This window comes from Meriones unguiculatus, chromosome 4 (genome assembly GCF_030254825.1).
Source record: "Meriones unguiculatus strain TT.TT164.6M chromosome 4, Bangor_MerUng_6.1, whole genome shotgun sequence".
Taxonomy (NCBI): Eukaryota; Metazoa; Chordata; class Mammalia; order Rodentia; family Muridae; genus Meriones; species Meriones unguiculatus.
The window spans coordinates 101,453,445-101,475,060 of record NC_083352.1 but is presented as its reverse complement, the minus strand read 5'-3'; the positions used below and the strand labels follow the sequence as shown (position 1 = coordinate 101,475,060).

Here is a 21,616-nt window from a genome sequence, read left to right as displayed (position 1 = left end):
AACATATCAAACAGGTGTGACACCTGTTCCTTCCCCATCTACCCTAGAGAAGCAGAGACTTCTCCCAAGCACCTGGAGCAATTTGTAAATCCTGATGTGCCAGAGATACCTATGAGCTAGCTTCGTCCTTCCAGCTTCCTAGGAAGCTGAACGAATCCCAGCCGCTGGCTTGAACAGCCAGAAAGAGACAGAAACCCTAAGGCACAAGCAACATGTCTTGGTGTTACAGACTCAAGATAGAGGACTCTTCTTTCTCCTCCTACAGGCGAGGAAAGAGTTCATTCCCTCCCCAAGATCAGAGCAGGGAGAGAATTTGTGGGATCCAGCTCTCAAAAAAAAATTTTTTTTCCATGTTTCCAGGGACCAGAACAGACAAAAAATGTATAAGCTGTGTCATTGCATGTTGCAAGTATGTAATCTGCCAGGAAATGGCATGTGGTGGTTTGAATGAGAATGCCTCCACAGGCTCCCATATTGGACATGTGGCCCCCAGTTGGTTGGGCTGTCTGGAAAGGATTAAGTTTGCCTTGTTTGGGGAGGTGCGTCACTTGGGGGGAAGGCTTTGAGGCTTCAAAAGCCGCTATCATTTCCAGTTAGCTTTCTCTGCCTCCTACTTGCATATAAAAATGTAAGTGCGCAGCTACTGCTTCAGCACCATGCCTGCTGCCAGGCTTCCCAGCATGATGATCGCAGACTCACCCTCTGAAACTAAGTCCGAATAGACTCTTCTGTGAGTTGCCTTGATCGTGGTGTCTTATCACAGCAATAAAAAGTAACTAAAACAAGGGGCGATGAAGATGGGCTGTGGCCCAATGGGCTCTTGGAGGTGTCTCTGTGGCCACAGACCTTCCTTCCCTGTGTACTAGTATGATCTTATACTTCGATTTTTCAATAATTTACACCTGGAGCAATGGAGGAAGGATAAGTGGGATTGTAGGATCACCGTTCCTTACAGTTGTTGTAAGCCAGGTAGAATGGTGCACATCTTTAATCCCAGCCTTCAGGAGACAGAGGCAGATGGATCTCTTGTGAATTTGAGCCCAGCCCAGTCTACAGAGTATTTCAGGCCAGTGAGTAACACCCTGTAACAAACAAACAAAAGCACAACAGAGCCCACATGAGAATCTGCACAACTCACAATGAAAATTTTAATCAAAGCTTAGAGGAGCTGGAGAGACGGCTCAGAATTTGCGAGCATTGGTTGCTCTTGCATACCACCTGGGTTGCCAGCATCCACACAGGGGTTTGAAAAAACATCCCCAAGTCCAGTTCCAGGGAACCCAAGGGCCTCTTCTGACTTTCAGGCATGCATTCGGTGCACACATATACATGTAGGTAAAATCTCACATATACAAAATAAAATTTAAAAAAATTGAAAATTAGAAAATTAGGACGGAAAAAGAAGAAGGGTAGAGTGGGTCCGAGGAGCTTTCACAGACCCGGAATAAGCCCAACTTCCAAAAAGAACAAGGTAGCAAGCCCCACCCACCTCCTTCCTGAGGAAGAGCTGGGGAGCTGGTATTCTTCCTGCTGCTTTTAAATCTCTCCTACTTCCCAGGGGCCAGTTTCCCTCCTGCACCTTCAGACGGTATCCCTTTCTCCAAATAATCTAGTTCTTGCCCCTGAGACCTCTAAAACTGGCCACCACCGTGACTAGCCCAGATGAGCACAGAACCAGCAGCCATCACTTCCTCCTCCTCCAGGGCCTCTAAGGTTGACAGGTCGGAAAACTACTCCCCACCAAGCCAGATGCCATTAGGAGGGCTCGGAGCCCTGCTTGTAACTCAGGTTGCTAGCAGTTGAGGGACAAACCCCATCCGGAAGGACAGACACTGAGTGGGAACGAGTCAGAAGCCTTCAGGAGGCTGGGACCCTGAGACCCTTGCTAGGAGCAACCCCAAGCCGGCTCTTAAAGAGGAGGGAATCTGGGTAATAAATCCAGGGGTCCAGAGTCCAGTTTGGAGAATGAGACTGACTCACAACTTGAGAATTTCTTTGAGGATCCCTAGAGCTATGGAGACGCCATTTATTCGGGACATGAACTTCTGGAGGCCTGGGAAAGCCAGCACCTTTCACCTTGCTGATTGCTTGCTAAGGTGATCCTAGCCATCTGCTTCTAAATCACCTCCTTTCTCTGCTGTCTTCCTTGAGATCCTCAGACCATCGCTTGGTTTGGAATGTCAAGCAGACACCCCCTTCCCCGCATCTGAGGGCTTCTTAAGCCCCAGAAGGCAACGCTGCCCCACTCAAAGACACCAATTTCCTGCGTTTCTGGGACCCCAGTGTAAGCCAGGCTGTTGACCCAGCCACCGCAGTGGCTCCTGGGCTACTGGAAGGCACGAAGCCTCGGAACATTTCCACTGGCCGATGGGGGCGGGCTGAGGCGGTGCTTGCCTGAGTCTGTGCGGCCCTGGACATAAATCGCTGCTGCCGCAAATCTGAGCTCAGCCCTCAAAGAGTTCCCTACACCTGGGCCGGATGTGCACTACGTCACAAGGGCCAGTGGTTCCTATGGCAACAGGCGGACCTGAGAGTGCACCCTGCGGCTTTGGCTGGGCACCGCAGAGAGGGCGGGCCGCCAGGCACTTACAGAGGGGGCTGGGGCTCGCGGAGGTGATCCGGAAGAGGAGTGGTAGGTAGAGGAGTTTGGGAGCTGTGCCCAAGGGACCGGGGTAGATAGGCTCCACCGGGGAAATGGAATAGCTTAGACAGGGGGAAATAGTTATGGGGAGTTTCATAGAACTTTCTAGCTTCACGGAACTGGGTTGGTTCAGGGTGTCCAGTTGGGGCCCTGATCTCAGCTAGCACTCAGCCAGGAACCCTTCTCTGCAGTCTCAAATGCCTGTTCTAGTCCTCCTGACTCACAGAAGTTACTTTGAAATGGTCTTTGGGGAGTGAGGCCAACTTGGATCAACCTTACTCTCAACCTGTACGGCTTTGAGCTGGTCCTCCAGTCTCTTAGTTCTGTTTCTCATTCATCCAAGCCCAGTCTCCACAACCTGAGATCTCCAAGTGAAGCCACGGGCCCAGTACCAGGGACAGCTAGCAGGATGCTGGTCCCTTCTCCAGGGAGCTCTGGCTGCTGGGTTTTGTGGCACACCAGCCTCTCCACAGACAGCCAGATTTGGGGACCAGGTATGGGGACAAGCAAAGGAGGGCAGACTCTGGAGTCAACAATTCCAGCTTTGGGATAAACTGGATACAGTAGCATATACCCCTGGAGTCTCAAGGGTCTGACGAGAAGACAGCTTGAGCACCAGAGTTGGAGGGCAGCCTGGGCAACAGAGTGAGATGCTATGTCAAAATCAAAAGCGACTGTGGATGAAGGCCAGCCTACCAAGCTTTAGCCTCAGGCTCCTCATCTGTGGGATGGCAGGATGGGCTCTGCCCTGGGCACACAAGGCCCCTCCATGTGAGGATGATGTATGGTCCTGTCTTTGGTTAGACTTGTCCCCAAGCACTGCAGTGGCGCTGAGGTGTAACCAGCTCTCTGGAGAGTATTAGGGTGCCCCAAGGATCACCCTAAGCCTCTCCACAGCCCCCAACACTACCCATGTTAGGCTTATATCCCAAAACTGGGTAACATCGCAGAGCTGCTTCCTGGGCCACTCTGACCCTATACCCCATTCTCTCAGCCTGTTAGGTCATCACCACAGAAGCCTATTGGCCCCTTGATAGAAGATCCCTGTCCATCATCTACTTTTGTCTAGTACGCAGCCTATTATTCTGTCCCTCCGGTGGCCTCTGATCAGAAAGCTGTGGCCCAGGGAAGAGCAGAGGCCATTATGGGGCAGAGGCTGATGTGGGGCCGAGGGCCTAGGTTGGGAGACAGAGCCAGTCTATGATTGTCACAGTTGATACCTACTTCTTACCCTCAGCTCCCAGACAATGAACTTCCAGGTGACAGGCCTGGCCCTGGACAAAATGAAGCTGGACAGTCCACATTCCTTCCTGGACACAGAGGAGGTAGAGGAGGCAGAGGATCAGCAGCTGCTGGAGCCGGAGGCTTGGAGGACATACATGGAGCGCCGCAATGTGCTTCGTGAGTTCCTGACCACAGACCTGAGCCCCCAGCTGCTCAAGCGCCACCATGCCCGCATGCAGCTGCTCAAGAAGTGCTCCTACTACATTGAGATCCTCCCTAAGCACCTGGCCCTGGGTGACCAGAACCCACTGGTGCTACCTAACACCATGTTCCAGCTCATTGACCCCTGGAAATTTCAGCGCATGAAGAAGGTGGGGACAGCACAGACCAAGATCCAGCTCTTGCTGCTTGGGGACCTGCTGGAGCAGCTAGACCATGGTCGGGCAGCCCTGGATGCCTTGCTTGAGGCTCCTGACCCACGGCCCTTCCTGGCTGGCTGGGGACTCGTGGAGCAGCAGTTGGCAGACCTGTCAGTTGTCATGGACAACTTCCTAGCCATGATGGTACCAGGACACCTGCATGTCAAGCACCGCCTGGTGTCTGACATTGGAGCCACCAAAATCCCACACATCCGGCTTATGCTGAGCACAAAGATGCCAGTTATGTTCGACCGGAAGGAGTCAGTGGCCCATCAAGACTGGGTCAGCTTGCGCTGGTTTGTTACCATCCAACCAGCGGCACCAGAGCAATATGAACTGCGCTTCAAGCTGCTGGAGCCGAGGACACAACAGGAATGTACACAGTGTGGTATAGTCCCTGTGGCTGCCTGCACCTTTGATGTCCACAATCTGTTACCCAACCGTACCTACAAGTTCACTATCAAGAGGGCAGAGAGCTATACCCTGGTGTATGAGCCTTGGCGGGACAGCCTCACTTTGCAGACCACGCCAGGACCCCCTGAAGGACCTGCCCCCAGTCGGCTGGGCAAGCCCAGCCTGCCCCTGACCACACCTTCTGAGAGATGATTTTCTAATATTTATCCACTAATAAAGAGGAGTATACGCACACCAAATTAAAGACACAACCCTACTTAGGCCTTAAGGCAGAAGCAGCTATATTTTCCTAATGGCCCAACACCCTACAAGCCCCAGAGCCCCCTACGCCTTCTGTCTTCTCCAGGAGAGCCCCAGGCTGGGTCTTTCGGGACAGCTGGCCACTGGAACAGGAAGTGTTGGCCACTGGTACCTGGCTGCATCGAGGGAACACAGCCCCTCAGCCTCAGTACCTCATACATCTCTCACCCTCACAGCTAGATTTCTTTACCTGCCTCCCAGGTTGAGCTCTCTGAGGAAGACGATACTTTGGGCCTGTCTGGACACCACTGAGGGGAGTCATAGCCTTGGTGTCAGCATCCCAGCTGCCTTGGAGCAAGGATGCCCAGGACCAAAAGATGTCTTACTTTTAAAATAAAAAATCTTAACGCTCTCCCCAAGTAAGCTGACATTCATAGGCACTCCAAGTGTGTGAGGGTTCCAGAGAGAAGGCTGGCTGGGCACCTCTCCAAGAATTGTTATGGTGCCTGGCTTCTGAAAAGTGACCACCCTTGAGGCACTGACTACTCTTGTTAGCAAGCTAAGGGTATTCAGCCCGCACAGATGAACACATTGTTATCCAGGGCACCTTGACATTAAGGTCTTCCATTCAGGTCAACACACACACACACACACACACACACGGATAATCACAAGGTAGAAGAGGTAGATGGAGGCTTAGTCACCTCTGCATCCAGAGTGATAGCACCTTGTACCCTGGGCAAAGCAGCAGAGCTGATAAAAAGGAATGTAAAGAGCTGACACAACATACCCTAAGCCCAGCTTCCTACCACATACATCATGGGTGGTGGTGAGATTACCAGGACTGATAGGAGCCGGGGGTCATCGGGTAGTCAAAGGCAGGGAATTCTCCCCCACTGGCAGAGTGGTTGCATGAGTATGATTGAGTAGTAAGTAATAAAGATTCCCCCCACTTCCCTACTAGGAATGTGCTTTGCTTGTTGGGGCTCAGCTTGGGTAGCAAGCCAGGTACCTCCAGCCATAGATCCAGCAAAGGTTCTTAATGATCAGAACTGTCATTCTCTGTGGTATAATGTGGTCAAAGTGCCAATTGCTTATGGATGTCTCACAAATTAGGGTCATCCTAGAGATCCAGAATGGACCCATAATGGCCTGTGTGTTGTAGGATGGAGACTGGGTATTGATCATAGCAACCCCACTGGCGAGGAGAGGGCTTGAATGGGGGCTGGCTAAGGGAAGCACACATGGATCTAGGAGCATGGCATGCTGATGAGGGACTAACTGGGACCTGAAGACTCCCATCCCCAACTAGGGCTCAGTCTTGTGCCCCATCAAGCCCAGAGAGGTGTAGCCTACAAGTGGACACACTACAGAGCTACTACAGGCACTAGGTGCAGGGGAGCTGGTTCACATAGCCCACTTCCCAACTTGTGTACTGCCTACTAGTGCCAATGCCTTCCCAAGGCTCATTGCCTCATCCCCACCATACTTTGTGTCTTTATTACTGATGGGATCTGGATTTTTCTCCTCCTCTTGAGCTCCAACTCAAAACCATTCCTTACTACTTCCCACCAGGTTCAACTACCATTCCTCTAAGAAACCCTCTCTGAATCTAGGTGGGAAGATCCTACTGTCTGTATCTAGGAATGACTTGCTTATTTTGGTACACATCTATCCCTAAATTCCACTACTCATTTATGGCTGTTCTTGAAATGCTCTTTGAGCCAGAGGCACCCCAACTTCTTGTTCATTTTCAACTAATAGCAATGCCTACCACATCCCTAGCACTCTAGCACAAGCTGCCCCCAGGGCGCTAGAGCCCTTTCCAATCTCACCTGCAGACCTAACTGGATGAGGGGGCAGGTAAGGCTGGCGCCCTCTGTTGTTTCCCTCTCACTCTAGAAATACGTAGGCCTTAGGGACCTATTTTACTTAGAGTGTCTCTAGGAACTCCCACCATCATCTCCTGGGCCTGTCATTCTTTGTATCAACTGTGCTGGGAGAGGCTTGTTTGGCTACAAGCCAAAGGCCAAACAAATGCATGTCACAAGTTGACGTGGAGGAGGTCATGGGGCCCAAGGTACTAGAGGACAACTTCGACCAGATAAGTTGTCATTGAGGCCACAGCCATAAGGACTTTGGACCTGCTTCAGCCTGAAAACTAAACAGTCAACCAAGCTTAACAGCAGCAGACTTATCTCTTCAGTTCTGGCCCATCTCTGCCGAATTTTCCAGTAACTTCCAGTGGCTATGCAGCCATGAACTCAGCCACAAGATGGGGTACCACCACCTCCTCTCACCATTCTCCCAAGTTCTGTACTCATCTCCCAGCTTCAACTCTTCCTTTGACCATCTCATTGGCTGCAAGATGGCTAGTCCTGTCTACCAATGCCCATATCACAAGACACGAGAAGTTTCAAAGCCATTTTTATAATAAAATTATCCAGTTACATAAAGCATAACCTGAGGAAAGATTAAAAAATTGGAATGTGGAATTTTAATTTGTAGAAAACACCAGATATTATTCTCATAGGAGACTCCGCAAACCAGGCCTTAGGAGCCCCAGTTCTTCTGGTGTATAGTTCATTTGGAGCATCTCTGACCTCAGAAGAGGAAGGAACTGCCAGGAGGTGGGAGTATAAGTGGAAGACATGATGGGAGAGATTTCACCTGCTCAGCCCTGTAGAAAAGGATGGTGCCAGAAAGCCCTGGATATAGGTATGGAAGCTTGGTGAAGAAGCACAGCCCAGAGGTACTGGAGGTACCTCATTCCCAAGCTGCCTGCCCACAGGGCTATTTCTTCACATCCCAGGAACAGGGCCATTATGATCATTTGGTTGAGCCCTGCCCTCCCTGGCCCTGCACTAGCCGGCAGCCCTGAAGAGCACAAGGTAGTAAGCAGGAAGAGAGAGAAAGTCTATCTTCCAGGAAGTCTTCTTGTCCACTCTGAGTGTCCCAGGAAAAGATGCTTTAGGTTATTAAGACTAGAAAATAGGGCAATAGAATGTACAATAGTCAGTGCAACCACAGATTGATCTCAGTGTCAAAGTCAGTCTCAGAGGAGTCTCATCTTTGTTTAGGCCCCCAGTAATGGCAAAAGTATACCCTGGGGTCCTCTGTGGCCACTAAGAGGTGTTCCGGTGATCAGATGCCGAGGATAAAGGAACACAGTTCAGAGCAAAGGGGCCCACCTCCAGTTCTTTGCCCTCCACTCAAGTCCAAGCACAAACAGGAAGGTCATCATTATTAAGTCTGCTTCCGGCACAGGAAGAGGCCACCACCCATGAGACTATCAGTGCTACACAACTGCAGCCAATATTGGGGCCTTTCCCAAGGACATAGCAGAGGTGGATGACTAATTTCAGTGGTCACTGTGAGATGTGGCTATCCACTGTGTGCCCAGGCCCTTGGCAAAGAGGAATGATGGCATATCAAGGGCTGGGCAGGTGGGGCCTCTTCAGGAAGCTAGAGCAGACTTTCTCTTGACCCGCACCTTCTCAGCGGGCACAAGGCTGTTCTGGGTTTTACAGAAGTCCAGGAGACGGTGCCAGAGTGGGCAGCAGCGTAGCAGCACATGGTCCCCTGCAGGGAGAATCAAAGTGGCTCTTAGTTCTGCCCTGGGCATGCTTGGCACTGCCTCACCCCAGCCTTCCCCGGAAACACAAACCCTCACCAATGAAGCACAAGCCTTCCTGGGCCCGGGTGATGGCCACGTTTACTTGGTGGGGGTCCACAACAAAGCCCAGAAACTTCTTGAGCCAGCTCTTGGTTGGCCGCTGGTCCACATCACTCCTGGGGCATGTTCGGACTGTGCTCACTATCACATAGCGCCACTCACTCCCTGGGAGGCCAAACAGGAAACGGTAGATGAATTCACAGCTTTATGCCTTCTGCCCCCCCTTCCCCCCTCACCCCCGCTCATGCCCACACCAATATGGCCTCCTTAGAGCCATCCTCACCCTGGCTCTTGGTGATAGAAGTCACAGTCACTCCATTGACCCCTCTTTCAGTGAGACCCTTGGTGATTGCAGCAGCCTGTGCATTGTAGGGTGTAAGGATGGCAATATCTTTGGGATCCACTGTCCGGTCCAGGGTCAACTGCTTGGTGATGCGGACCTAAGTAGATTAGAGGGCAGATGGAGCTGAAACCTAGTCCCTCTTCTGTCCTGAGCACTGGGGCCTCACTTGATCCCAGCCTTCCTGCCCACTGGAGCTTTTCTTGGCCTTCACCCTCCTCCTCTTCCCTGACCCACCAGACACCATGGAGAATTGTTTTGACACTCACCACCTCTATTACCTCCTCCGGATTGGCCCTGGAGTTCTCATTGCCATCCTCAGTGGATACCAGCAGCCTCTGCTCATGGCCCTGTACATAGCCAAAGATGACAGAGCAGCTCTCCTTGCCAGCATGACCGAGGATGCTGGGTGGACGCTTCAGATTAGGCCAGGTCTTCAGCCTACTCCCATAAAACTCCATGGAAGGAAAGGAGCAGATGTCCTTGTGCATACGGTACTGTGTATCTAGCATGATGGCATCCCTGTGATACCTCTCAAAGAGAGACCGGTCCATCCCCAGATTTCGCAGCTGTTCATTCTTGACCACAGGCCGCAGCTGCTTGTGGTCTCCAAGCAGGACCACCTGGAGCACAGAAAGATATGGCCTTGACATCCTCGGAGCCAGAAGCATCCCAACTTCTCAGTCATCTTCAACCAATAGCAACGCTCATCTATTACCCCCTTAGCACCCTAGCACAAGCTGCCCCCCCCCCCCCCCAGGAACCTAGGCAGGAGCACTAGACTCTGCAAACCTCACCTTCTCAGTCTGGGAGAAGCACACCAAGGGAATAAGGGTCTCTGGCTCAGTGGCCATGCCTGCCTCGTCGATAAGGATCTGTCGAACACTCAGATTTTTCAGACTTTTTGATGCCGCACAGGAGCACGTGCACAAGATGACTGAGTGCCGTCTGAGCTCATATTTGCGTGCATTCCCCAAGACTCTCCTGTACCTATGTGAGGTAATTCCTGTCATCCAGTGAACTTGCCAATGGGCAGCTCCACCTCCAAGACCTCCACTTACACCACAAGTTCTTCCCTTGAGAGTATTTTCCCTTCCCGGAGCTGGGCATCAAATTCTCGGATCTGTGCTGCATATGGGTTGGGGGCCCGGCGGATCCGGTGGTGGAGGGTAATGCTCCTAGAAGGCAGAGCGTTGGTGAAGCCCTGGCCAGTGGAGGTCCCCTGGCCTCAGTCCCAACACAGACAGCTGGGTCATACCTGAGGCTCTGATTCGGCCTTCCTTCCTGAGAGGTCTTGCCAAATAGACTCCTGTTGCTTACTCCCGGCAGGGGAAACTCAGTGGCCTCTGCCTGCTCCCCATATATACGAAGAGGCCTCAATTCTTTCCTCATACTCAGGAGCAATCCTAGGGCAAGTGGAGATGTGAGAGAGACTGTACCTCAATGCCCAGCACCCTCTCACAGTCCCGTACTTCATCCCTAACACACCTCCCAGGACATCCACCGACTTGTTGGAGGGGCCACAGTATAAGACACATGGGCCCCCCAGAGGTTCGTCGTCACTACTGCTGCTGACAGTTGGCATCTTATCCTCGTTTGACCTGTGGAACCAGTATACGATGTGGAGGCCCACAACGGTCTTTCCTGTGCCTGTGGACAGAGGGCAGTGTGAGTCCCTATGGCCACGTCTGCCTGCCCAGGGCAGCCCCTGCCTCCTGCAAATGAACCCCACCTGGTGGGCCCTGGATGACTGTGAATTGCTTCTCCAGAGCACTCCTGATGGCTCTGTTCTGGCTAGGGTTCAGCTTATGACGCCCAGCAGGGATGTTGTAGTTCTGCCGCTCCAAGAACCTGTTGGTAGGTGCTGGGGTGGGGGCGGGGTGTAGCAGAAGCCAAGGATCATTTGAGCACCATGCACTGGGGAGAGGTGGGGAAGCTAAGAAGACCTACCCCTGCAGAAAGAATGCTGGTGAGGTTGGTGAGGGTGGCGGCGGGGCTCAGGGATGGGCTGGCCCAAGGCAATGCTGATGACCAGTGGGGATGCCGAAGCCAGTCTCCGAACAGCTTCTTCCTTGCGGCTGGGGGGTGAGTAGGGATATCAGAAAATAAACAGGATTTTCTTAGGGAAGGGGGCCTTGTCCTCCCAGGAGAGGGGGGGCCCAGAGAGGTCCTGGCACTGGACCTCAGCCCAGGGACCTTTGCCCTGACCTCAGGTGATAGAAGCCACTCACAGATCAGGAAGCTGCTTAGACAGTATTTCCACAGTGAACCGAGCGCTAGGTCTCAGCACTTCTTCTGGAACCTTCTCCATGGCCATGTGGTGGACGTAGAAATGTACCTGCCTGGTAACCTCCTGCCGATCCTCCATACCCTCCTGGTCACAGTCACCAGCCAGGTCATGATCCCAGGCACTAGACAGCCCGTGGGCCACCCAGGTATATGTATCAGGGTCCATGCTTAGAAAGGGGCCAAGGCCGCTGGGCCCAGGGAGTGAGCTAGCTAAGGGGAGAGGAAGCCCCTCAAGCCGAATGCAGAAGTAACAATAGCCAAAGTGGATGCTGATACAGCTCTTCTGGAGAAAATCAGCTTCTAGCTGGAAAGTTCCCTGCAACTGGCCCTGCGATGTGTCCCAAGAAATAGGCACATTCTGCAGCACAATGGAGTCATTTTCTGCAACAGCACTGGTGAGTGACTCCAGGGCACAGAGTGGCTCCCACACACCTGAGTACTCGCTTACTCTTCTGTACTGGTCCCGCAGAGCCTGGTGCACATGGCCTGAAAAGCAGTCACCTGGCCGTTCCATGTGCTCCAGACAGAGGCTGAAACCAGGTACCACTGTCCACAGCTGCAGGGTTGGTGCCAGGAAGCCCCGCTGCAGGCTGGCACCAAGCTGTACCGGCAGGGTATCTCCACTGGCCAGCTCACAGGCCACCTCTGTAAAGTGTCCACAGCGGCTCTGGTGCACCTGTACCTGCTCCCTTCCACGAGGAAGCGTCTTCTCTTGCTCCTGGATGAGGGCAGCTACCTCAGGCCAGCGCTGCTCCTTCACCAGAGCAAGTAGCCTCCTCCATAGGGCTGCCTCTATAGCCTGAGTGTGCGGGTCAAAACTCATGCCTGGCAGTGGTAAAGGTGGCTTGGACGCCTGCACTGAGTAGATCCGGCGCCGCCATACCAGCCGCATGCCTGTCTGGCTCACTAGCTCCTGGGGATGCTCAGCCAACTGCAGGGAGTGGTAGTGGATAGGGCAGGGGTCAGGCAGGGTTTCTCGGTTTATAGGAAAAAGCACCTTGAAGCAGCGCGCACCCATCTCAGCATCTACCACAAAGCCCAGCTTGTTTCGAGGCTGGGCCTTGAGCTGGATGGCCAGGTGCAGGCTGTAGGCCCGCCGTTGGTAGGTCTGGGAGCAGGCATACTGGCGACTAAAGTCCTGGCAGAGCCCTTCGATATCCCTGGTAGAATACGTGGAGCCCCTGTGGCCCAGCGCCAGCAGGATTAACCGCTGCAGCACCACATCTAGATACCTACGGATGGGTGAGGTGGCCCATGTGTACCAATCCACCTGCAGTGAATAGTGGCCAACAGGTTTTTGATCACCCCGGCTGCAGCGACCAAAAACAGAGCGGCCTAGAGCCCTCCGGAAGTCCAGGCAAGCAGGAGCCAATGACGGGTGCATGTCATCTGCGGCAATAAGGTCCACCATCTGGCTGTAGTCCTGAGTACCAGCTGCAAGCTGCACTTGTTTCCAGAGGGAAGTCAGGAGATACAGCTGCTTGTTGGGGGTGGAGTGGGTATTCAAGCGGTGGCACAGATGCAGTGACAGGGGCACCAGTCCTCTGTGCTTCTTGAAAACATTGTCAAGCTGGTTCCTACTGGGTGTGGGTTGCCACCTTAGTGGGGTGAGTATCTGTGTGTGCTTACTGCCCACAAGGAATTCAGCCACTCGGCTATTAAACTGGATCATGTACTCTTGAACCATGATGTGGGCTGTGCGGAAGCCCAGCACACTGTCCTCATCTGGTGGCTCGTAGTAGCAGGCAGCTGGCAGGCGCTGACCACGCAACTTCCAAGAGAAGTAGCAGGCAGCCACAACGCAGGCCTCCACAGAGTCCAGGTGGGCTGGCAGCTCCAGGCCAGCTCCAGGGTGCCCCTTGATCAGTTCTTCGGCTTCCTCATATGACAGTTGGCGGTCAGAGCGGATTACAGAGGGTGCAAACCATAAACTCTTGACCTGGCCACTGCCTTTCTCCATGGTGAGGAAGAGAGAAATAGTGAGGCGATCTTGACCTGGCAGAAGGCTGAGCGCATCCTGGCACAAGCTGGCTGGCAGCATGAGCACTGGCTCCTTACTGGGGGCATAGAACACAGTGCCCTGCCGGCGGGCTTCCACATCCAGTGCTCCATCCTTGGGCACCAAGCTGGCCACATCAGCAATATGCACAGCCACCTCATACACCGCGCCGAGGTCCCGGACACTAAGAGCATCATCAAGGTTGCAGGCACCCTGGGGGTCCACAGTGAAGGTCCAGAAGCGGCGGTAGTCCTCTCGGTGACCAGGGACCATGGTTAGCTCTGAGTGGTATTTCTGCAAAGCCTTGGAAACAGAGGCTGGGTCCGGTGTGTGGGCCCTCAGGCCATGCTCTAGGTCAAGGATATGAAGGCCCTGCTCCCAGGTAGTGGCCTTGGGCAGCACCTCTAAGATAATGCCTAGGGGGTAGTAGAAACGTTCCCGCCAAAGGAAAATACGGACCCAGAAAAGCCTGGTGTTCCGATCCTCAGGCAGGAGACGCTCATGCCTTACAAGCTGCACCTGGCCTTGAACGAGCCGGTGGATGGGAACTTGCTGTGGGTCCTTCATCCCTGCCACAAAAATCTTGGTCACAGAGCCATTGATGGGGATCATGATGCGGGAGTCCCACTCATCCATCCGACACACAAAGGCCAGTTCATGCCTCCTCCTCTTCAGCACACCCACCACGAGACCCTGCAGGCTTCCTGGAATGCCCCTGTCATCAACTGCTGGGCCCAGGATCTGTACTAGGACCTCATCCCCTGAGAAGGCCATCCCACAGTTCAGACGACCCCTGACCTGGATAGGGCTAGAGGCCACATCATCCAGTGGAGTGGCCAATGCTCTCTCAAAGGTCTCCTGCAGGAAGCTGCAGCGGCGGTACTGCTTGGGGTCTGAGCGCAGCAACTTCCGCAGCATGACTGAGGGGAGGTTAGTGTACTGTCGGGCCTGCTGTGGGGATGCAGGCCAAACCATGGTGTCCAGAAGCCCATCCTCCCTAACAGTGACAGTCACTTGCCGGCTCTCATCGAGCAGTTCCTTCAGGATGGCATCATCGGCATTGAGCTCCCAGTCAGAGGGCCAGAAGTCGGATTCGGAATCCTCAGGTTCCTCAGACACCCCACCATCCAGGGTGGACACTTCTGCATCTCTAGAGGATGAGTCTCCTCTTGCTGTATCCCCTGCTGCTCCTGCCTCAGTCTGTGCTGTGACCGTTGCCCTGGCTCTAGCCTCTGCTGTCACTCTGACTGTGGTCCCTTGAGCTATGGGACTTTGCAGGTTCTGGGCCATAACTTTGTGCTCTGCATTGGGGCCCCCAGTTCTGAGTGTCAGAGAGGCCCAGTGCTGTCTCTGGGCCACACCCTGCTCGATCTGCCCCAGTGACAGGTCCTCGGGGAAGACGCTGTGATGTTCTATGCACTCACGGATGAAGCTTTTCCAGAGCTTCCTGCAGGCTCCAGAGGAACAGAGAGCCACAGCATCTCCCACAGCCACCAGCTGAGACTGGGCACGGGTCATGACCGTGTTCAGGACACGGGGCTCAGTGAAGAATTCTGAGGTTGGTGCCCCCGGGCTGAGCAGACTGTTTCGGTTGTGAACAGAGCTCAATACCACCACCCGGAACTCACGCCCTGTGGGAGACATGGGTCAGATGGCCAGGTAGGACCAGCAGATCGGCTACCTCAGTCCCGCCCTGCCTATGCATGCCTGAGGAATGGATTGAAAGCTACCTCCCTATCAGGTCAGCCTCAGGCCCACATTTCTGTTACCTACCTGGCAGGATCTCAAAGCTGCCCACAGACACCTCACCCAGGTTCCTCCTTCTTAGCTCCTGCCTCAGTGCGCTGACCTGCAGACAAGTCCAGGGTTCTAGGGGCCTGTCACCCAGTGAGGAACAGGCCCTCCTGCCAATCCCTATACCCAGTCACCCTAGCATGGATCATATGGATCAGCCTGGAAAAGGAACAAAGCTTCAATCACAGGTAAAGAAAGTAAAGCTGTGGAAGGCAGAGGAGACAGCTCACCTGGGCACCATGAGAGACAGCACAGATTTGTCTCTGCTCCCGGGGTCCCCAGCAGTGAGGCCAAGTGTTGTAGATCTCCTGTACCTTCTCCACTACCTGGGTGACCTCAGCTGAGTTAAGCCAGGATGTCATTGACATGTCTTGCTCAGGGCTGCCTGACACATGGCAGAACATGAGAGGGTAGTGTTTGGGATGACATGGGACTTTGCCACTGGCCTGGATGGGATTGCCCTTGGCTACATAGAAATGGTGGGAAACGAAGTTGATGATGGCTGCAGTTGAACGGTAGTTCTCATGGAAGATAATGCGGCTCTGCTGGGCAATCTTGTCTAACTCCCGCTGGTAGTACAGGAAGAGGCGGTACAGCAGTGTGTGCCCAGCTGCCTTGTCCCTGGGCACACTGAAGAGCCTAGGTGTGACCTGCATGTGGTCCCCTGCCAGTACTACACGGGTTAATGACACAGCATAGGCCAGTGGGATAAGGGCCTCGCATTCCAGCATTTGGGCTGCCTCGTCGATGAAAATGTGGGAGAAGAAGCCGGCTGGTACGTGGAGCTCACGAGCCTGGGAAGTGGTGGTGACTACCAAGCGGTGATGTACCAGCTCTGCTTCTGTGGGCGGGCGAAAGGCCTGGCGATCCTCGGTCAGGCAGCAGTACTGCAATGTGGTTGAATCAGTCTGTCTTGGAGGACGATCCTTGTACATGACCCTGAGTGGAGCTGCCTCTGGGTGGCCACGGTTGACATAGTCGTGGAAATACTCCCGGATATAGATGTCTGCAGCACTGTGAAAAGGGTGAGGCGTTATAGGCTGCTGCTTTAGGATGCAGACTGCTGGCTAAAAGGTATGTCCAGCTTTGCCTAGACGTCAAGAATACTCGTAGGGCAGACAGACAAAGGTCTTGCCTAGGACCTCAAATTTCGTCAAAGGGAACAAAAAAAGCAAAGACACAGGGAAGGTCAGAGCTTGAAGATAAGTGGACTGAGACCACCCATGGTGGCTAGGGGCTAACACTGATCCCTAACACAGCTCCTGGGTACTGAAAGCTTTGGCAATAAGAACTACCTGACCCTCAGGAGCACAGCCTTAGAGTTAAGGGGCCAAGAAGGTGCTGCCTAGGATCTTCCAGATAAGCAACAGTCTTGCCATTCAGATCTCCAGCTCAGCCTAAAAATTGGCTCAGGGCTCTTCCTCCTACCCTGTACTCTGGGCTAAAGGAGAACTCTGTGCCCTATAGTAATATGTGGTATTATAAGAAAAAAAAAAAAAAAAAAAGAAAGAAACCACAGTAGTCAAAGAGGAACTTCTTGGTTGAATAGCCTGTTTCTATTAAAGAAAAAAAAAAAAAAAAAAGGCCCAGGCAGTAGTGGCACACTCCTTTAGTTCCAGCACTTAGGAGGCAGAGAGACAGGCAGATCTCTGTGAGTTCAAGGACAGCCTGATCTACAGAGAGATTCCAGGACAGCCAGGGCTACACATAGAGAAATCCTGTCTCAAAAAAAAAAAAAAAAAAAAAAAAAACTGCCCAGGAAACATGGGGTAGGCCAAAACATATCACCACTACAGCTCCCCCCTTGGTCCAAGGTTTGTGGAAGGCACCCGTATCTCCTTACCCACACAATACATTCATTTATCCAGAGTATATCAGTTGTATTTGAAAAAATGCAAGCTGCCACCGGCAGCATCTTCCTAAGATACAGAGAGCAGGATTCCCTGAGAGGCAGGTCAGTGGTGAGCAACCTGGAAGCAGCTCTGGGCTCACCTGTTGGTGTGTGTGCAGATGAGCACCTTGGTGTGGGGCTGCTGGACAACCTCGAGGGCAGCCATGGCCAGTGTGTAGGTCTTGCCAGTGCCAAAGGGGCCATAGATGAGCAGTGGTGGAATGGGCTTTGTGCCCTCAGGTCTTCTGCCTGCAATGAGCCCCAGAGCCATCTTCTGTTTGTGATTGCCACGAAATGAGGGTGGGGTGGGCCAGGGGTGGGGCAGGGAGCACAAGGGCAGGTTGGGAACCACCAGGCGCTCCTCAGGCAGTGCATCCACTGCCTGATGCCAGAACCGGAAGGTCAGAGGGTCAATCTGGAACTGCACCTCCAAGATGGGGCTGTCTTCTGGCTGCAGCCCCAAAGCCATACAGCATCGTGCTGGTAACAGCAGCCATAGTGCATGCTCTGAGCTGGCCCGTGTCTCCAGCCGCACTTGGTATACTGTACTGTCAGGCGCAGGCACAGGAGCCACAAGGGCTGTGCTGACTGCTCGGCTCAGCAGGAAGCCCTGGTCAGTGTCTGGCAAGAGAGAGGAAGGGAAGGGGACCTCGGCGTAGAGGGCTCCTGGTGGTGCGAAGAGCATGCCGAGCGCTGGTGTCTGCAGTGCCATCTTCAGGGATACCCGGCCCTTCCTGGCCAGCCTGGTGGAAAGTTATAGGTAAGCTTTCTATGCCATAGTCAAAGATTCACCTCTAAATCCAGACTTTGGTCCCTCCTGCTAGCCCACCGCCCCACTTACTTGGCTACCAGCTGCTGCTGAGCTGCTTCCTCCTCATAGAGAAATCTGTGCATCCTCTGTCGGTAGTTTGTTCGAGAGATGGGTCCCCAGACCAGACCACTGACTTCCGGGGCCAAGGATGGTAACTTGTACTTGGCCATCAGGGCTTCCTGTTCAGGTGTCCAATCTACCTCACGCACCACATGGCGGTTGCCTGTGTGCCAACATTCTAGCTCCTGGGTGTGGTTGGTTGCTGGCTTCCCATTGAGCTCCAGGCTCTGTGCCTGACCTAGCTGCAACTTCAGCTTCTGGAGCAGCACTGGCCTGCGACCAAAGTCAAAGACCACCCATTGCTCAAAGCTGCCAAAGGAGGCAGCCTGTACGTGAACCCCTACCTGGAACTGGGCCGGGGAGTTGGGCACACAGAAGTGCTTTCCCTGTGCATAGAGCTGGTCTGGTGGGAGAGTGGGGGCCACCAGTGAAAAGGCTGCTCCTGGCTCTTGCTTGAGTAGGGCCACATGTAGCAAGGGATCCTAGAGAAGGAGACAGACCATGAAGTGTGGAGTAGGCCTTCAGACCCTTTCAAGGCTCATGGTGACGCCTTCAACACTGACCCTTCCCACCTTCTTGAGAAAGGCAGCTTGCCACTTTCTAAGTGTGGGATTCTCAGATTGCTCAGTTTGCCCTGGTTTTCGCCTCTGTTCATGGACCTTGCCTAAGGCCCAGCAGATACTTAAAAAAAACAAAGGATGAGCATCTGGGATTTTCAGGGTCCTAGAATTACAAGTAACATTCGCTGTACAGGCGCCAGACACTGGCATGCTTGTTTTTTATTTAATTAATTTATTCCACTGAGTGACTTCATCCACAGAGTGAGAGTGCCATGATCACCTATTATCGTGGGAGAAACTGAGGCAAAGAGGCTATGAGGTTTGTCTTAGGTCACCTAGACACAGAAGTGGAGCTGCTGGCAACAACAGCTCCAAATCACATGCTTTCTACATCTGCCCACGTATAATCCTTAACACCCTGGGAATCCCTCCACCCAAGGCTGGGGTCCCCATAAGATCTGAGACCTCAGGGCTATTGAACCTTCACCTCAGAGCGGATGGTGAACATCCATTTGTGCTGGGTCTTCTTCTCCTGGGCCTGATGCACCAGCGGCTGGAGGCAAGTGACAGATACCCCATCGACAGTCTCAGCCATCTGCACAAAGAAGCCTGGCTTTCAGCACAGTAGCCCTGGACCCACCCTCACCCACTCACAAGCCTCCACTTACCACCAACATCTCTTTGCTGCTGTTCCGGTACTCTGCTAGCAGCCGTGCCTGGTAAGGTACCAGCCCATCCTGCCAGGCAGCCTGTTCTCGCAGCTCCACACCCTCTGCCCGCTGAACCCACTCCTGCAACTCTTGTTTTGAATGTGCCTTGATGCAGATATCCCCGTACTCACAGAGGTCAGGCCTGGAGAGATGAGGAGGTCAGCAGGACCTCATGGAGGAACAGCTTCAGGAGCTGACCCTCTCAGCCCAACCCTGACCCATACAAGGAGCAGGAATGGATTCTATGCCAGGGGGTATAGGGATTTCATTTGCTCTATACCCTGAATATCCAGGACAAGGCCTGGCACAAAGAACCTTCTTCAGAGGCCGCTGCAATACTAGCCTGACGTGCAGAGGGCACAGCAAATACTAGGCAGTTCTCGGGACTGGTGAGCTTCAAAATGCCTGGTGCTGGCCCCGGGGTGGGGATTCTTTTCCCACCCCAGGCTCCCACACAGTTCTCCTTACCTAGGGCAGAGCTCAAACTTGGAGAGCCCCAATGGTGGGGCACGGTGCTTCCAGGGCACAGCGTGGTCAAAGGCCACCATCTGTGCATGCTCCAGGGAGGAGCAGTGGTTCTCAAATGCCTCTTGAGAACTACAGGTGACCAGGCAGGCATAGCAGTACAGTTGGACCACAGGAACCTGACCATCGCTGGCTTTCCATCTGTCTTCTCCAAGGACAGGATATACGAGCAGATCTTCTCTCCGAAGCCCATCTAACTGCTCAGCCTTCCACACAGCCATCTCCACAGCACTGTGTGCATACTTACAGCGTGAGGCCCCATGGCGGCATGGCTCCCCACGGCCCACAAACATGCAGTAGTTTAAAGGATGGTTTTGTTTTGGCTGTGGCCGCACCTCCACAAACTGTCGCTTTCGGCCCTCAGCTATAACATGGATGAGGAGTGTGGGGCAGATTTGGTGCTTAGGGCAACGGCCCCTGGAATCTACGGGGCGGAGACATGGAGGACAGCACTTGAAGCAGAAGGCACAGAGCAGTTCGAAGTGGCCACCAAACTCTGCTCGGATGATGTCAGCTGGGGCTTGCGGCCTATCTGCAGCTCTGGTACCCTGCACAGCAGCTTTCAGTGTTAGTCGGGAGAGGTTGTACTTGCGCTCAAATGTCCAGACCAGTGCCTCCTCTTGGCTGCTGGCAAAGGTACATCTGTTCCGGTGGCGCCTGCAGCCCAACCCTGGGCTATAGTAGTAACAGACTTGATAGCGCATAGGCCTTGGAAAGCTGGGCCTGCGGCCTACCTTACGCCAGACATCGCCCTTGGCTGCTTGCTTGTAGCGGACCAGCAAGATCTCTCTGGAGCAGCTGTGCTCTACTTCAAGCAGAATGAAGGTGCTCTCATTGAGGTACTGGGTACAGCGAGAGCAGCCCAGGTGAAGGTCGACCTGTGCATAGAGTCCAGCCAAGGATGGACCTTCAGTGGCTGATGTGCGGGGAGACCACAGACTGCACCCCAAGGATGCCATCCCAGATGATGGTCAAGTTCTTCAGGGTTGTGTGTGGGCAAGGCTTCTTGGCAGCTGGTCGACTGAAACCGTTAGCCCTACAGAGATGCTAGGATAAGAGAAGCAAGTCAGCCCAAAGTCAAAAAGGACCTACATAGCCTCTACCAGGTGTAGGACAGAGACTTTGGCCCAACTTTGGCTTGTTGAGGAGTTCCACGTGAACTCCAACTCAACCTTTCCTCCTGAAAAGTCTCCAAGTCCTGCCCATAAAGAACCCAAGCAGCAGCCAATAGAAGGGAGTTGGGAGGCCACAGAATTCTCCATCTGGTACCTCTGGGTCTCCCTCATTTCATGTTTCCTGGCTCTCTAAAAAAGAGTACTCCCTTTCTTGAGCTGCCAGTTCGCCTCTAGGACTATTGTAGCCTACCTAGACCTGGCAACAGGAGCCTCGGAAGGGGAGGGCACAGTCTTGCAGAAGCCTTGTTCTATCTGGGTTGGATGGTCCTCAGCAGAACTCTCACAGAGTTACCAGGAGAAGAGGTAATGCCCAGAGCCCAGAGTCTGAGTCAGAACCTCCCCGCAGGGATGGAAGAGAAAAAAAGCAAGCTCCCTGCAAATACCTAAGTCAGGTCCAAGGGAAACTAACTCTCTTTCTCTCTGACTTTCTTTCTTTTTTCCAGTGTTGAGGATAGAACTCAGGCTTTTTACACACTGCAGACAAATACTCTACTACTGACCTATACCCTAGCACTCTAAAGAGAACTTTCAAGGGAAGTACAAAGATGTTTTAAAAGGAAAGAATGACTAACAGGCCTGCAGTCCCCACTGCACCCCTGTGGAGGTTTCTAAATCGTCAGGGCTAGAACCCCATACCCGGCAGCTGGAGAAGAAGGAGGAGGGGTCCATAGGGTTGTCCGCTGCTAGAGTCTGTCTGGGGCAGCTGGTCCTGCCCACTTGCAGGCAAGAGGGTGGTCCTCACACCTCTCTAGGTGGCACTTCCAGTCCCCAGCCACCACCCTATACTTACCCAGTGCACCAGCATCGACTTAAAGCTGCGATCACTTTCGATTCTGCCCCTGGGGCGA

At 53.4% G+C, this 21,616-nt stretch overlaps 2 protein-coding genes across 3 annotated transcripts; one reads left to right on the top strand and one right to left on the bottom strand.

Moving 5' to 3' along the window:
* Nucleotides 1-2,491: 2,491 nt before the first annotated feature.
* Fndc11 (fibronectin type III domain containing 11) lies at nucleotides 2,492-4,937 on the top strand. Its single transcript, XM_021647575.2, has 2 exons — nucleotides 2,492-2,632; nucleotides 3,879-4,937. The coding sequence occupies exon 2, from the start codon at nucleotides 3,889-3,891 to the stop codon at nucleotides 4,888-4,890; it is 1,002 nt and encodes a 333-aa protein (XP_021503250.2). The 5' UTR covers nucleotides 2,492-2,632; nucleotides 3,879-3,888; the 3' UTR covers nucleotides 4,891-4,937.
* A 2,412-nt stretch (nucleotides 4,938-7,349) lies between these two features.
* Nucleotides 7,350-21,552, bottom strand: Helz2 (helicase with zinc finger 2). 2 transcript variants are annotated; one of them, XM_060382703.1, is made up of 19 exons: nucleotides 21,405-21,552; nucleotides 19,537-20,640; nucleotides 19,027-19,210; nucleotides 18,846-18,953; nucleotides 17,769-18,280; nucleotides 17,029-17,670; nucleotides 15,267-16,050; nucleotides 15,016-15,091; nucleotides 11,186-14,873; nucleotides 10,905-11,032; nucleotides 10,687-10,818; nucleotides 10,443-10,604; nucleotides 10,213-10,360; nucleotides 10,016-10,132; nucleotides 9,752-9,944; nucleotides 9,224-9,577; nucleotides 8,898-9,054; nucleotides 8,612-8,779; nucleotides 7,350-8,520 (listed from the first exon to the last, which is right to left on the bottom strand). In XM_060382703.1, exons 2-19 carry the CDS (start codon nucleotides 20,550-20,552, stop codon nucleotides 8,396-8,398), a joined length of 8,694 nt encoding a protein of 2,897 aa, XP_060238686.1. In that variant the 5' UTR covers nucleotides 20,553-20,640; nucleotides 21,405-21,552; the 3' UTR covers nucleotides 7,350-8,395. The 2 variants fall into 2 exon arrangements, with proteins under 2 accessions (XP_060238686.1, XP_060238687.1); XM_060382704.1 differs by having other exon boundaries at nucleotides 9,236-9,577.
* Nucleotides 21,553-21,616: the final 64 nt, after the last annotated feature.

Bases quoted from the DNA above. Each gene is read 5' to 3' on its own strand.
- Fndc11 (XM_021647575.2), top strand. From the start codon at position 3,889: ATGAACTTCCAGGTGACAGGCCTGGCCCTGGACAAAATGAAGCTGGAC.
- Helz2 (XM_060382703.1), bottom strand. From the start codon at position 20,552: ATGGCATCCTTGGGGTGCAGTCTGTGGTCTCCCCGCACATCAGCCACT. The intron at 19,211-19,536 runs GTAAGGAGAACT...TCATCTCTCCAG, and splicing joins AAGTTTGAGCTCTGCCCTAG to GCCTGACCTCTGTGAGTACG. The intron at 9,578-9,751 runs GTGAGGTTTGCA...TCTGTGCTCCAG, and splicing joins GCTTCTCCCAGACTGAGAAG to GTGGTCCTGCTTGGAGACCA.